General features: G+C 43.4%; 1 protein-coding gene across 36 annotated transcripts in view; it reads left to right on the top strand.

The window, feature by feature from the left end:
• The window catches only part of ST3GAL3 (ST3 beta-galactoside alpha-2,3-sialyltransferase 3), a 232697-nt gene that overhangs the window by 133093 nt on the left and 84481 nt on the right, over positions 1–15123 (top strand). For 32 of the 36 annotated variants that reach the window (XR_013403186.1, XR_013403184.1, XR_013403181.1 and 29 more), the window contains one exon: positions 3879–3971. The exons of the other annotated variants lie outside the window; for them this stretch is intronic. Coding sequence is in view for 28 of the 32 variants with exons in the window: in XM_077960567.1 (XP_077816693.1) it covers positions 3879–3971 (93 nt within the window). In the remaining 4 variants the exon portion in view is untranslated. The remainder of the gene's footprint in view (positions 1–3878; positions 3972–15123) is intronic. 36 annotated transcript variants of the gene reach the window in all.

Raw genomic sequence — 15123 nt, 5'->3', positions numbered from 1 at the left:
TCTCTACTGCATCGTGAGTTTTTCTTTTATTCTAACCAGCTTCTAAACTTAGGAAAATATTTCCTAACCTCAAAAAACAATTTACCCTGCTTCCCCACTCCAGCTATTGCCCCATTTCTTTGTTGCTTTGTAACAGAACTCCTAAAAATAGTCTGTGTTTCATGACTTCAGTTTCTCTCCTCCTGTTTTTTCTTAAACCCAGTGAAACGAGTTTCACCTCCACATTCCAGTGGAATGGCTATTGTTGAGGTCGGTGGTGACCTCCCTGTTGCCAAATCCAGCAGTTAGTCCTGTGGCCACACCTTACTGGACCTGCACAGTGTGTGATGCAGTTGGTCTCTGCGTCCTTCCTGTGATACTTCGTTCACTGCAGCATCACACTCTCCTGCTCTTTCAGCCTCCTGCAGTGCTACTCCTCGCCTCCCAAATGCTGATCCTTCAGACACACGTCAGCCAGGGCACCCTCCCACTGGATATCATGTGGTGACTCTCCCTGTGATTGGATCTGAACCCAAGCCAGGCGCTCATGGCAGCCACGCGTCTCACACAGCGTGTGTGTGGCACCCCAGAGGATAGGCATCCTCTCCAAATGTGCTCCCTCACCACATCCTCATGCGATTGTTGGAATTACGTGGTTTCCACTGCACATGGGGAAGCTGAAAATCAGATTTTCCATCACTTGCTTTTCAGTGTCCTCTGTGAAAGTTTCTGATTCCAGATCTGATGCTTTTCCCATTTATGACCCATTGCTTGGCCTGATTCCTTAAACTCGCTCCTCCTGAGTGAAGCAGGAGAGTGGAAGCGTCTGGTTCCTTCTTTGGGACTCCAGCCTGTACATCTGGATTTCCTCTTGTGAGTGCAGTGGTGACACTCTTCACCCCAGGGGCTTGGTAGTCACATTTGCAGGACAATGGGTGCTCTTACTGGGTTTAATGCTAAATCTCCCAAAATGAAAGGCCAGCTGCAGAGTAGGAGAAGAACAAGGGCTGAGTGATTTGATCAGACATCTGTGGGGGCCTGCTGGCATTTGGAGTGTGAGTGCCTTAGAGAGACTAACTATTCTGGCCCCAGGGAGTTGGCGACAGTTAATCTTGGTGGTTTTGACCGCTAACTGCCCTAGAGGTCCCAGCCTGCTGGATGACTCAGAATCCCCAACACTCCCCCTATTCTTCTCTCACTGGGATAGTCAGGAGGCCATTTCTAAGGCATTTTAATTTGGTAATAACTTGACATGACCCACTGTACCCAGAGTTGTATGTTTCAGGAGTTACTGTCGCTTTCTAAATGAGGGGTTCATTTGGAGCCCATCATCCTTGATGTTGAACTGCCTTGCACTGCCGTGGAGGCAGCAGTATCTCCTGCCTTGCCTGCTGGGCTCCAGCTCCCTCTCCATTGTAGATGACATGATCCTGTGCCCCCTGGACTGTCCCACAGCCCTTCTTCTTTAAGCACCTTGTCAAAAGTTGAGGGGGTAAACTAGAGAGAAAAAAGGTGGCCAAAGGTTTGTCCGTTGTGCGTTTATTTCTGCACTGCACTGTGTTAAGAAGGGCACCTGCTGTCCATCTTTCTGCTGTTTATGAAACCTTCTAGAATTCAGAAAGACCACAGGAACTCACAGCACGAGGCAGGCAAGCAGATGGTGGGAGATTGGGAGACAGGACATGAAGAGACTCAAAATGCCTTACTGCCGCGGACCAGAGCTCTGTGAGACCTTCTGGACTGTCTTCTCCACCCTGTCTCCAACTGTGTTGACCACTCCTGTGCTGTCCTGTGCCTTCCTCTGTGACCGTGTTGGTGGCAGTGCCCTGTTAAGAGTTCCTGCACTGGTGTTAGAGACCTTGGGTTCTAATCCAGTGTCTACCACTTGTATGATCTTGGATTAGTCTCTTCATCTTTCTAGGCCTTATGTGCAAATTAATTCATAGTACCAACTCACAGAGTTGTTGAGAGAGCTAATTGAAAACATCTAGAACGTTTTCGTCACTGTGCCTAGTCAAAAAGCTTGTAATCAGTTCTGTAATTGCACCGAGGTTTATATTTCATTTCAAAAATACAGTTGTTTACGTAAGAAAAGATTGTTTTGCTCTTGTTAAAATTCTGGCTTTCTTTTGCCTACCAAATAAATCCCAGCTCCTTGGCTTGTCACTCAGCCTTCAGGTTGCATTTCAGGCTTTGAATTTCCTTGGTGGGGGATGCTTGAAAATGTAGATTTCTAAAAGAAATTGTGCGTTGATCAGATGAGTTTGTCTATGTTCAATGAGCAGTTACTCTGTGTAAGGCTCTGGGCTAGGCCCGAGGGGTCTATGGTGAATCAGACATGACAGTAGGCAGTGGCATCATCATTTCTTGTACCACCACTCCACACCCACCCGCCCAGACCCTGCAGAAGGAGGGTAGGCTGGAGGGTAGGCTTCCCACAGGGCCCCATCACAGTAGAGCAGCTGGGCACCAGAGTGTTGGCAGCAGGCCCAAGGGTGGGGGTGGAGGAGATGGGGACTCACAACTGGCAGTCAGCCAGGGCTCACTCAGGTGCCCCAGCATGCAGGGCCTCCAGCCCACAGAACCCATTCACTGACTATATCCTGTTCTTTGGTTGTGATCTTCTCTAGACTGAATGGTGCAGAGATTTTGGTGGCAGGACAGTGACTCCAGACCCAAATTGAATGCATAAGGACATTGAAACCCAAAGATGTGAGGTGGCATGATTGTGGTCACACAGCAACAAGCCAGGATTAGAACACAAGTCCTGTGAAAAATATGCAGCAGTCTCGGCCTTGCGGGTTCCTGAGATTGCGTTGTCTGCAGTGAGACTTTCAGGGTCATTTTGTTCCTTAACAAAGTTATAGGGGTCTTCTCTGTGCCCATTTATGCAAGGCACTGGAGAGGGTAGGCAGGGTTAAATCAGACTCTGACCTTAGGATTTTACAGTGTGTCAAGGGAGACATACTACCAAAAATTACAATACAGAATAGCAAGTGCTGGGGGTAAGTATATGATGTGAGGGGCAGGGGGAGTGACTGTACAAGCACAGAGGAGGCACTTAGCCCAATCCGAGGGTCAGAGAATCACTCCCAGTGAAGCTGATATTTAAGCTTAATCATGAAGGACCAGTAGTTATTAGCCAGATGAAGAAGGACAAGGAATAACATTCCAGGCAGAGAGACCAGGAAAGCATCCTCAACTAAAAGTCTAATGGTTACATCAATAACCCCAATTACATACATTTATCATGTCTGTATTCGGCCACTGTTCGGGACAGTTCCCACTATTGGGGAATGGTTCCTACTGGGTGGATCATAGCATGAATGGAGAGAATAAAAGCAGATGAGGCTGGCCATGTAGGAACATACAAGGAAGGTGGAAAGGCCAGGGGCTCTGACCATCAAAGCCTGAGTGTCTCTATCCTGTGAACTCCAAGCACCACTCCCCCGGGTACTGGAGCCTTGATAGAGCTCCTCATTTCCTTGGTATCAGGCTTCCTGCAAAGAATCTGTGAGTATGAGCTGGGCATGGTGGCTCCACGCCTGTAATCCCAACACTTTGGGAGGCCGAGGCGAGAGGATCGCTTGAACTCAGGAGTTCAAGACCTGCCTGGGCAACACAATGAAACCCTGTCTCTTAAAAAGAAATCTGTGAGAATCCAGGTAAGTTCCTTTTACAGATACTATCCAGGGGCCTGACTTATTTATCTATTCCTTTAGGGTTTGGGGATTTATTTTGTTTTTACCCTTAAAGCCTTAATGTGGAAAAATGCCTGAAGTGCTGATTGTAGGAATGAAGCTTCACTCAAGAGTCAAACACCTATAGCTCCTTACGAATTAATAACCCACTCAGTGCTCAGTACCTGGCAAGCTGTAACTTTCCTTCTCTTCCCATAGGCCTGCTGAATTAGCCACCAAGTACGCAAACTTTTCAGAGGGAGCTTGCAAGCCTGGCTATGCCTCAGCCTTGATGACGGCCATCTTCCCCCGGTAAGTGCTTCTGTTTCCTCCACTGCCTAGACAGCCTGGTCTGGGGTCCAAGAGCCAGAAACTCTGCCTCTCACAGCCAGTCATGTTCTCCTATGCTCTGGAAACCATGGGTTCCTGGAAAGGACTCTGCCTTTAAGTTGGTTCCTACTCCAGTCCTACTCCATGCCCTTGCTTTGCCTTACTCCCATCCTGTCTCTGGAGCTTGCACCTTGTGGCACAGCCTGTTTCTGCAGAAGGATAACCTACATGGTTGCCCCATGCAAGCCAGGTATCCAGAGGCAGCCAGAGAAGGCTGCCAAGCACAGAAGCTCCTAGACCTAGTATCAGTGGCCAAACGAACTTTTTTGGAAGCTGGGACCAACTAGCTGGCTCCAGGGAGGCATATCCAAATAAAGCAGGGAACAAAGAGAAATTTCTGAGGCTGTCTTGAGTTTTAGCACTTTCCTTCTCTGTCCATTTTGCATTCTGGAGCTGCTGGCTTCTTTGGCACCTGACAGAATCTGTGCATAACCTAGGGAGTTCCTTTTACCAAATGCTGCTAAGGAATCTTGCTTACCGATCCATCCTCCTTTTTGGTTTTCTTTTCTGAAGCCTTGATGTGGAAAAGGAGCTGAAGTGCTGAGATTGTCTTTGGAGTGCAGTGAAACTGTCAGAGTCGTTTTGTTCCTTCTGATTTGGAGGGGCTGGAGGAAAGGCTGCCTAGGATTGTCTGGGCACTTGGACCACCAGAGGAGTGCTAGGGGTGGGCTCTGCTCACTGGGGGAAGGACTTGCCTCCCATCCCTTAGAAGGCTGAGGTTAAGACACACAATGTGCTTGCAAAGGAATGCTGAGAAACAGCTGGCCCCAAAGTAACTCCAGGATATTTGGTTTTTATGCTCCCTTTCTTTTCTAACGTGAGCAGTCTCAGCTTAGCTCCTTGTGTAAAGCAAGGGCTATGCTGACTGAGTATCCGGTGCTCAGATAGAGATCTCTTTGTCCAGGGTCTGCCTTCTGAATTGATTCCAAATATTTTGCTTCCTCCAGCTATTTATTGAGTGCCCCTGTGTCTGGCTTTGTGTTCTGTATTCTTAACACAGGTTTTTGCAAGCCTATATGACTCAGTCCCTTGGCCCAGACACCTGTGAGTTTTCCTTGACCAGTATATAGGTTTCTTTTACTTTTTCTAATTGAAAGTAATACAGGCATGTGGAAAACAAAATAAAACAAAAAAAAACCTCAAACAGTACAAAAGGGTGTATACTGCCACTCCAGGCCCCTTCCAGAGACAGCCAATATTACCATAAATGGGAACATACTGTATTTGTGCTGTGTATTAGGCCATTCTTGCATGTCTATGAAAAAATATCTGAGACTGGGTAAATTGTAAAGAAAAGAGGTTTAATTGGCTTATGGTTCATTAGGCTTTACAGGAAGTATGGTGCTGGCATCTGCTTCACTTCTAGGAGGGCCCCAGGAAACTTAAAATCATGCCAGAAAGCAAAGGGGGAGCAGGCACGTCATATGGCAAAAGCAGGAGCAAGTGAGTGAAAGAGAAGAAGTGCTACACACTTTTAAACAACCATATCTCACAAGAATTCACTCACTATCACAAGAACAGAACCAGGAGGATGGTTCTAAGTCATTAAGGAGAAACCACCCCCATGATCCAGTCACCTACCACCAGGTCCCATTGGAGATTACATTTTTTTCCCTTCCTTTTTTTGTTTTGTTTTTTTTTTTGAGACAGGGTCTGGCTCTGTTGCCCAGGCTGGAGTGCACTGGTGCAATCTTAGCTCGCTGCAGCCTTGACCTCCGGGCTCAAGCAATTAGCCCACCTCAGCCTCCCGAGTAGTTGGGACTCCAGGCACATGCAACCACACCTAGCTAATTTTTATATTTCTGGTAGAGGTGGGGTTTTGCCCTGTTGCCCAGGCTGGTCTCAAACTCCTGGACTCAAGCGATCCACCCACTTTGGCCTCCCAAAGTGCTGGGATTACAGGTTTGGGCCACTGAGCCTGGCTGGGGATTACCTTGCAACGTAAGATTTGGGCAGGGACAAATATTCAGACTGTATCATTCTGTCCCTGGCCCCCACAAATCTTCTGTCCTTCTCACATGTTAACATACAGTCATCCCTTCTCAATAGTCCCTGCAAAATCTTAACTCATTCTAGCATTAACTCTTAAAGTCCTGAGTCCCATATCTAAATTCTTATCTGGAAATGAGTTCCTTTCACCTATGAGACTGTAAAATCAAAACAAGTTGCTTACTTCTGAGATACAATGGGGGTATAGGCATTGGGTAAACATTCCCATTCCAAAAAGGGGTAATCAGCCATAAGAAAGGGGCTATACACCCCATGCAAGTTTGAAACCCATCAAGGTAGTCATTAACTCTTAAAGCTCCAAAATAATCTCCTTTGACTCCATGTCCCACATTCAGGGCACACTGGTGCAAGAAGTGGGCTCCCAAGATCTTGGGCAGCTCTGCCCCTGTGGCTTTGCAGAGTGCAGTCCCTGCGGCTGCTCTCACGGGCTGGCATTGAGTGCCTGAGGCTTTTTCAGGTGCAGGGTGTAAACTGCTGGTGGATTTACCATTCTGGGGACTAGAGGATGTGGCCCCCTTCTCACAGCTCCACAAGGCAGTTTCCCAGTGGGGACCCTGTGTGAGGGCTCCAATCTCACATTTCCCCTCCACACTGCCCTAGTAGAGGTTCTCTGTGAGGGCTGTACTCCTGCAGCAGGCTTTTGCTTGGGCAGCCAGGCTTTTCCATACATCCTCTGAAATCTAGGTGGAAGCATCCAAGAATCCTCCATTCTTGCAGTCTGTGCACTCTTAACACCACATGGAAGCTGTCAAAGCTTGCAGCTTGCATTCTCCAAAGTGGCAGCCTGAGCTGTACCTTGCCCTTTTTGAGACATGGCTAGAGCTGGAGCAGCCAGGATGTGGGGAGCAGTGTCCTGAGGTTGCATAGGGGCCAGGCCCTGGGCCCAACCCATGAAACCATTTTTGTCTCCTGGGCCTCAGGAACTATGATGGAAGGGGCTACCTCAAAAATCTCTAAAATGCCTTTGAGGCTTTTTCCCTGTTGTCTTAGATATTAGCACTTGGTTATTTTTTAGTTATGCAGATGTCTCTAGCAAGTGGTTACTCCACAGCCTGCTTGAATTCCTCTTCTGAAAAAGCTTTTTCTTTCTTTGCCATGTGACTTGGCTGCAAATTTTCCCAATTTTTATGTTCTGCTTCGCTTTTCAATATAAATTCCAACTTTAAGTCATTTACTTGCACCCGTGTCTGAGTGTAAGCTCTTAGGAGCAGCCAGTCATATCTTGAATGCTTTGTGGCTTAGAAATTTCTTCTGCCAGATACGCAATCATCACTCTCAAGTTCAAACTTCCACAGATCCCTTGGAAAAGGGCACAGTGCAACCAAGCTCTTTGCTAAGGCATAACATGTTATGACCTTTGCCTCATTTCCCAGTGAGTTCCTCATTTCAATCTGAGACCTTGTTGGCCTAGATTTCATTGTCCATATCCCTATCAATATTTTGGTTACAACCATTTAACCAGTCTCTAAGAAGTTCCAAACTTGCCCTCATCTTCCTGTCTTCTTGTGAGCCCTCCAAACTCTTCCAACCTCTATCCATTACCCAGTTCCGAAGTCATTTCCACATTTTCAGGTATCTTTCTAACAATACCTTACTCCTGGTACCAATTTTATGTATTAGGCCATTCTTGCATTGCTACAACGAAATATCTGAGATTGGCTAAATTATAAAGAAAGAGGTTTCATTGGCTCACAGTTCTGCAGGCTTTACAGGAAGTGTGGTGCTGGCATCTGCTTACCTTCTAGGGAGGCATCAGAAAGCTTACAATCATGGCAGAAGGCAAATGGAGAGCAGGCATGTCATGTGGCAAAAGTAAGAGCAAGTGAGAGAGGGGAGGTGCCACACACTTTTAAACAACTAGATATTGTGAGAATTCACTCACTATCACACGGGAACGGTGCTAAACCATTCTTGAGAAATCAACCTCCGTGATCCAATCCCACCAGGCCCCACCTCCAACATTGGGGATTACATTTCTACATGAGATTTGAGTGAGGACAATTATCCAAACTATATCATGTACCTTCCTTTTTACTCCTAAGAATATAGGTTAGAGATTATTATATTACCCACATATATGGATCCACTTCATTTTTTAAATGAATGCATAATATACAATTGTATGACTGTATCATAATTTTATTCAAATTAAGGTTAAATTAAAATTATTGGTTAATTAAAGGTTAAAATTGTTGGTTAATTGAAGGTTAATTAAAATTATTGGCCTGGTGCAGTGGCTCACGCCTGTAATCCCAGCATTTTGGGAGGCCGAAATAGGCGGGTCACTTGAGGTCAGGAGTTTGAGACCAGCCTGGTCAACATGGCAAAACCCTGCCTCTACTAAAAATGCAAAAATTAGCTGGGTATGGTGACACACACCTGTAATCACAGTTACTCGGGAGTCTGAGGCAGGAGAATCGCTTGAACCAGGAGGCAGAGGTTGCAGTGAGCTGAGATCGCATCACTGCACTCTGGGCTGGGCAACAGAGTAAGACTCTGTCTAAAAAATAAATAAATTAAATAAAATAAATTTTGTTTCAAATTAAAGTTTATTGAAGTTTAATTTACAAACAAAATTTCCCTTTTAGTGTAGTTCTGTAAATTTTTATGAATACATACTTTGTGTAGCCACCATTACAATCAATAGTACATTTCCAGCAATCTTAAAATATTCCTTTTTGCTCCTTTGTAGTTAACCTTTCCCCTTACCCCCAGCCCCTGGCAACTACTGTAGTGTTTCCAGAATGTCGTATCAATGGAATCGATTATATAGCATGAAGCCTTTTGAGTTTGCATCTTTAACTCAGTGTAACACATTTGTGATTCATACATGTGCTATGTGCATCAGTTGTTTGTTCTTTTTATGCTGATTAGTATTCCATCGAATGGATATAACACAGTCTGATTACCTACTCAGAGGTCAGAAGACATATATGGGTTAATTCCAGCTCTTGGTAACTGGAAATAAAGCTACTATAAACATTAGTACAGGTTTTTGTGTAAACGTATGTATTCATTTTTCTTGAGTAAATACCTAGGAATGGAATGGCTAGGTCCCATGGTAACTGTTTTCCAATGTGATTGTACTGTTTGCTTTCCCACCAGCAGTGAATGACAGTTCCAGTTGCTCTACATCCTTGCCATCAGTCTTTTTGATTTTAGCCATTCTAGTAGGTCTGTAGTGATATCTCAATATCTAAAATTATGGTTTTAATTTGCAGTTTACTAATGACTGACAATGATAAATATCTTTTCATGTGTTTATTTTCCATTCTTTTATCTTTAGAGAACTGTCCCAGTCTGTTGCCTTTTTTTTTTTTTTTGAGATGAAGTCTCACTCTGTCGCCCAGACCGGAGGGCAGTGGCATGATTGCAGTTCACTGCAAGCTCCACCTCCCGGGTTCACACCATTCTCTTGCCTCAGCCTCCCAAGTAGCTGGGACTACAGGCACCCGCCACCACACCCGGCCGATTTTTTGTATTTTTAGTAGAGACGGAGTTTCACTGTGTTATCCAGGATGGTCTCCTTTCTCCTGACCTCGTGATCCGCCTGCCTCAGCCTCCCAAGGTGCTGGGATTACAGGCATGAGCTGCTGCGCCCGGCTTGTTGCCATTTTTTAATTGGTTGTTTACCTTATTGAACTATAAGAGTTTTTTAAACTTCTGGACAGAAGCCCTTTGTCAGATATGTGATTTGCAGATACCTTACTGTCTCTTACCATTCTCTTTACAATGTCTTTCACAGAGCAGAAATTTCTAATCTTGGTAAAGTCTAATTTTCTACATTTTCTTTTATGGATTGTGCTTTCAGTATTGCATCTGAGATATCTTTCTCCAGTCTAAGGTCAAGAAGCTTTCTCTTGTTTTATTTCAGAATTTTGAGTTAATTTTTGTGTATATAAAAGATTAGAGTTGCCGGGCACGGTGGCTCACGCCTGTAATCCCAGCACTTTGGCAGGCCGAGGCAGGCGGATCACGAGGTCAGGAGATCGAGACCATCCTGGCTAACACGGTGAAAACCCGTCTCTACTAAAAATACAAAAAATTAGCTGGGCGTGGTGGCGGGTGCCTGTAGTCCCAGCTACTCAGGAGGCTGAGGCAGGAAAATGGCGTGAACCCGGGAGGTGGAGCTTGCAGTGAGCTGAGATTGCGTCACTGCACTCCAGCCTGGGCGACAGAGCGAGACTCCGTCTCCAAAAATAAAAAAGATAAGAGTTGAGGTTCACTGGCTGGGCGCAGTGGCTCACACCTGTAATCCCAGCACTTTGGGAGGCTGAGGCGGGCAGATCATGAAGTCAAGAGATCAAGACCATCTGGGCTGACACAGTGAAACCCCATCTCTACTAAAAATACAAAAAATTAGCTGGGTGTGGTGATGTGTGCCTGTAGTCCCATCTACTCGGGAGGCTGAGGCAGAAGATTCGCATTAACCCGGAGGTTTAATGAGCTGGAGGTTGCAATGAGCTGAGATTGCGCCACTGCACTCCAGACAAAGCAAGACTCCCTCTCAAAAAGAAAAAAAGAGTTTATGTTCACTTTTTGCACGTGGATGTTCAGTTGTTCCAGAACCATTTGTTAAAGACTCTGCTTTCTCCTTTGAATTACCTTGGCATGTTTGTCGAAAATCAGTTGAACGTATATGTGTAGGTCTCTTTCTGGACTCCCTAGTCTATTCTGTTGATTTATGACTTTGTGCCAGTATCACTCATACATGGACAGTCTTGTCGTCTGTTACTAAAGACAGTTTTATTTCTTCCTTTTAAATCTGTATGTCTCATTTCCTTTTTCCTGCTTTATTGCGCTGGCTAGATTCTTCAGTACAGTATTAAATAGGTGAGGTGAGAGTGAACAGCCTTGCCTGTTCCCGGTCTTAGGAGGAAAACATCTAGTCTTTTACCATTATGGTGTTAGCTGTAGGTTTTTCATAGATACCCTTTTTTAGGTAGAGGAAGTTCTCTTCTGTTCCTAGTTTCCTGAGAGTGTTTATCATGAATAGATGTTGAATTTTGTCAAATGCTTTTTCTGCATATTTTGGGAAGATCATATGGCTTTTCTTTTTTAGTCTATTAATATGATGAATTACATTGATTTCTTTCTCATTAATTGACTTTGAATGTTGAACCAATCTTTCATTTGTAGGATAAACTTCATTTGGTCTTGGTATATTGTCCTTTTTACACATTGCTGTATTCAATTTGCTAAAATTTTTCAAGGATTTTTGTGTCTGGTTATGAAAGATACTGGTCTGTAGTTTTCTTGTGATGTCTTTAGTTTTGGTAATATAGTAATGCTGGCTTCAGAATAAGCGGGAAAATATTTCTTCATCTTCCTACAAATTTTGTGTGCAATTGGTAATATTTTTCATGAAATGTTTGGTAGAATTCACCAGCAAAATCTAGGCCTGTCTGAAGAAAAAACAGTTTTTTATCTCTATTCTCATGCACCACTGAACACACTTCTGACACCAGATGTGTCACAGTTTTTCTCACACATGAAGCAGTTCTTCAGCAGACCCTACTGTGTGTCCTATAATTCAATTCAGTTCTGACATTATCCACCTGGAGATGGCGTCAGATCCCACAGGTTGACGGCTCAACAGGACCATACCTCACTTCAGATGCTAATCACAAGTAGTAGGTTGTTACCTATACATCTCACGAACCAGCTATAAATTGTGAATTCCAAGACCACCCCCTCTTGGGTTTGATCTGTTTGCTAGAGCAGCTCACAGAATTCGGGGAAACTTGTGTTTATCCATTTGTTATAAAGGATATCACAAAGGATACAGATGAACAGCCAGATGGAAGAGATGCATAGGGCATGGCATGTGGTAAGGGGTTCACCACCCTCAGGGGACCTCCATGTGTTCAGCAGTCTGAAAGCTCTCTGAACCTTGTCCTTTTGGGTTTTTATGGAGGTTTCTATAAACCCTGTGGAGGATTACATAGGCATGATTCATTGCATCATTGACCACTGGTGATCACATCAACCTTCAGCCCTTTCCCATCCCCAGAGGTCAGAGGGTGAGACTGAAAGTTCCAGCCCTCTAATTGCGTGGTTGGTTCCCCTGCCAACCAGCACCCAACATAAGGCTATCCAGAAGTCACCTCATGAGAACAAAAGATGTTCCCATCACCCAGGAAATTTGAAGTAATTTAGCAGCTCTCTGTCAGATGTACTCTTATCAGTCAGGAAATTACAAAGGTCTTAAGAGCTCTGAGTCAGAAACTAGGGTCAAAGACTAGATATTAGAACAAAAGATTCTCTTAGTGCCCCTATCTGTAAGGATTTTAGGAGCTTTATGTAGGGACCAGGAGCAGAGACCAATATTTATATTTTTTATTATTTCATAGCCTGCACAGTCTTTGTAGGAAGGCTTTTGTTGTTTTTGGTTTCTTTTCGAGACAGAGTTTCTGTTGCTCAGGCTGGAGTACAGTGGCGCGATCTCTGCTTACTGCAACCTTCGCCTCCTGGGTTCAAGCAATTCTTGTGCCTCAGCCTCCCGAGCAGTTGGGATTACAGGTGTGCACCATCACGCCCAGCAAATTTTTGTATTTTTAGTAGAGACGGAGTTTTGCCATGTTTGCTGGGCTGGTCTTGAACTCTTGGCCTCCAGTGATCCACTGGCCTCAGCTTCCCAAAGTGCTGGAATTACAGGCGTGAGCCACCATGCCTAGCCAGGGAAGGTTTTTATTATCATTATTATTACGAATTAAATTTCTTTAATTCTAGAGTTATTCAGGTTTTTCTGTTTCTTCTTTGGTGGCATGTCTTTCAAGGAAGTTTTGCCTTTTTTCTAAGTTGTTGAATTTATTAGCATAAAATTGTGTATAATATTCCCTCATTATTATTTTAATGTCTAGGATAGAGACAGAGTCCTCTCTTTCATGCCTGATATTGGTAATTTGCATTTTTTCTCTCTTTTTCTTAATTCATCTGGTTTGAGGTCTATCATTTTTGATTGGTCCTCTCAAATAACTAGCTTTTAGTTCCATTGGTTCTTGTCTGTTGATATTTTTTCCACTATATCATTGATTTCTGTGCCTATCTTCATTTTTTTATTTTTTCACTTTTCTCTTTGTTGGACTTTAATTTATTGTTTGTTTTTTTTCTTAGGCTAGAAGTTAGATCATTGATTTTATTTATTTCTAATATAAACATTGTAATGCTATAAATTTCACTCTATATATTGCATTGACTGCATCTTACAAATTTTGATATGTTGTATTTTTATCTTTGTTGAGTTAAAAATATTATCTAACTTTACTTGTGATTTCTACTTCGGCCCATTAGTTCTTTTGAAGTATTTTTGCTTAATTTCCTAATATTTGTGGGTATTCCAGATATCTTTGTGTTATAGATTTCTGATTTATCTTTGCTGTGATCCAAATATACATTATATGATTTTAATACTTTTAAATTGATTAAAATCTGAGTTATGGGACAAAATATGGTTGATTTTGTTGAATATTCTTTGTGTGCTTGAAAAGAAAATACTTCTGTTTTTGGGTATTCTATAAATGGCAATTAGCTTAGGTTGTTTTATGGTATGTGTCTAGTTTCTTATATCCTTACTGATTTTCTGTACACTTTTTCTAACAATTACTGACAGAGGGGTAATGAAGTCTTCATTTATCAGTTTTTATTTAATTTGTTTTGAAGCTCTGTCATTTGGTGTGTATACACTTAGGATTGTTGTATCCCATTTCTAATAGATTCCTTCATTATTTTGAAATGTCCCTTTTTCTTATTGATAGTCAAATACTTATTGTTGCAAAATCTTCCTTGTTTGATATTAATATAACCACTCTGGCCTCTATAAAATAAGCTGTATTGCGGTGTATGTTTTCCATCCTTTTATTCGGTTGGTGCAAAAGTAATTGTGGTTTTTGCAATTACTTTTGTTTGTGGGAAGGAGCATGTTTGTATTTGCCCTTGAGCTGTCCCAGGGGTGGTTGGGGAGCAGCCTATCTTTTTAACCTATTTGTGTCAGGCAGTCCTCCCACCTCAGCCTCTCAAGTAGCTGGGACCACAAACACATGTCACCATACCCAGGTAATTTTTGTATTTTTTGTAGAGACAAGGCTTTGCCATGTTGTCTAGGCTGGTTTCAAATTCCCATTCTCAAGCAATCTGCCTGCCTCAGCCTCCCAAAGTGCTGGGATTACAGCCATGAGCCACCATGCCCAGCTTATTTATTCTTGTTTGAAATAATCAATTATTTAAAATAATTTAAAAATGAGAGTGGAAGGCAACCTACAGAATGGGAGAAAATATTTGCAAATCATATATCTGATAAGAGGTCAGTGTCCAGAAAATATAGAGAACTTATAATACTCAACAACAACAACAAACTGATTTAAAAATGGGTAGAGAACTTGAATAGACACTTCTCTAAAGAAGATATACAAATGGCCAAAAAGCACATAAAAATGTGCTCAATGTTACTAATCACTAGGGAAAGCCCATGGAGAGTAAAACGCTAGAATCTTTCTAATAACTTTGCCCTACACCATGGTCTAAATGATTATGGCTAAGTGGCTACACAGTATTTTCTTTTTCTAGAATGATTTTTTTTTTTTTTTTTTTTTTTTTGAGACGGAGTCTTGCTCTGTCGCCGAGACTGGAGCGCAGTGGCTGGATCTCGGCTCACTGCAAGCTCCGCCTCCCGGGTTTACGCCATTCTCCTGCCTCAGCCTCCCGAGTAGCTGGGACTACAGGCACCCGCCACCTCGCCCGGCTATTTTTTTGTATTTTTTACTAGAGACGGGGTTTCACCGGGTTAGCCAGGATGGTCTCGATCTCCTGACCTCGTGATCCGCCCGTCTCGGCCTCCCAAAGTGCTGGGATTACAGGCTTGAGCCACCGCGCCCGGCCTCTAGAATGATTTTCTAGAGATACCACCTCACATCCATTAGGATACTATGGCTGTTATCCCAAAACCAGAACATAGCAAGTGTTGACAAGCATGTAGAGAAATTAGAATCCTTGTGCACTCCTTGTGGGAATGTAAAATGTACAACTGTGGAAAACAGGATGCAGTTCCTAAAAACACTGAAAATAG

The sequence above is a fragment of the Macaca mulatta genome, chromosome 1, assembly GCF_049350105.2.
Source record: "Macaca mulatta isolate MMU2019108-1 chromosome 1, T2T-MMU8v2.0, whole genome shotgun sequence".
Classification (NCBI taxonomy): domain Eukaryota; kingdom Metazoa; phylum Chordata; class Mammalia; order Primates; family Cercopithecidae; genus Macaca; species Macaca mulatta.
This window is presented reverse-complemented; position numbering and strand designations above follow the sequence as displayed.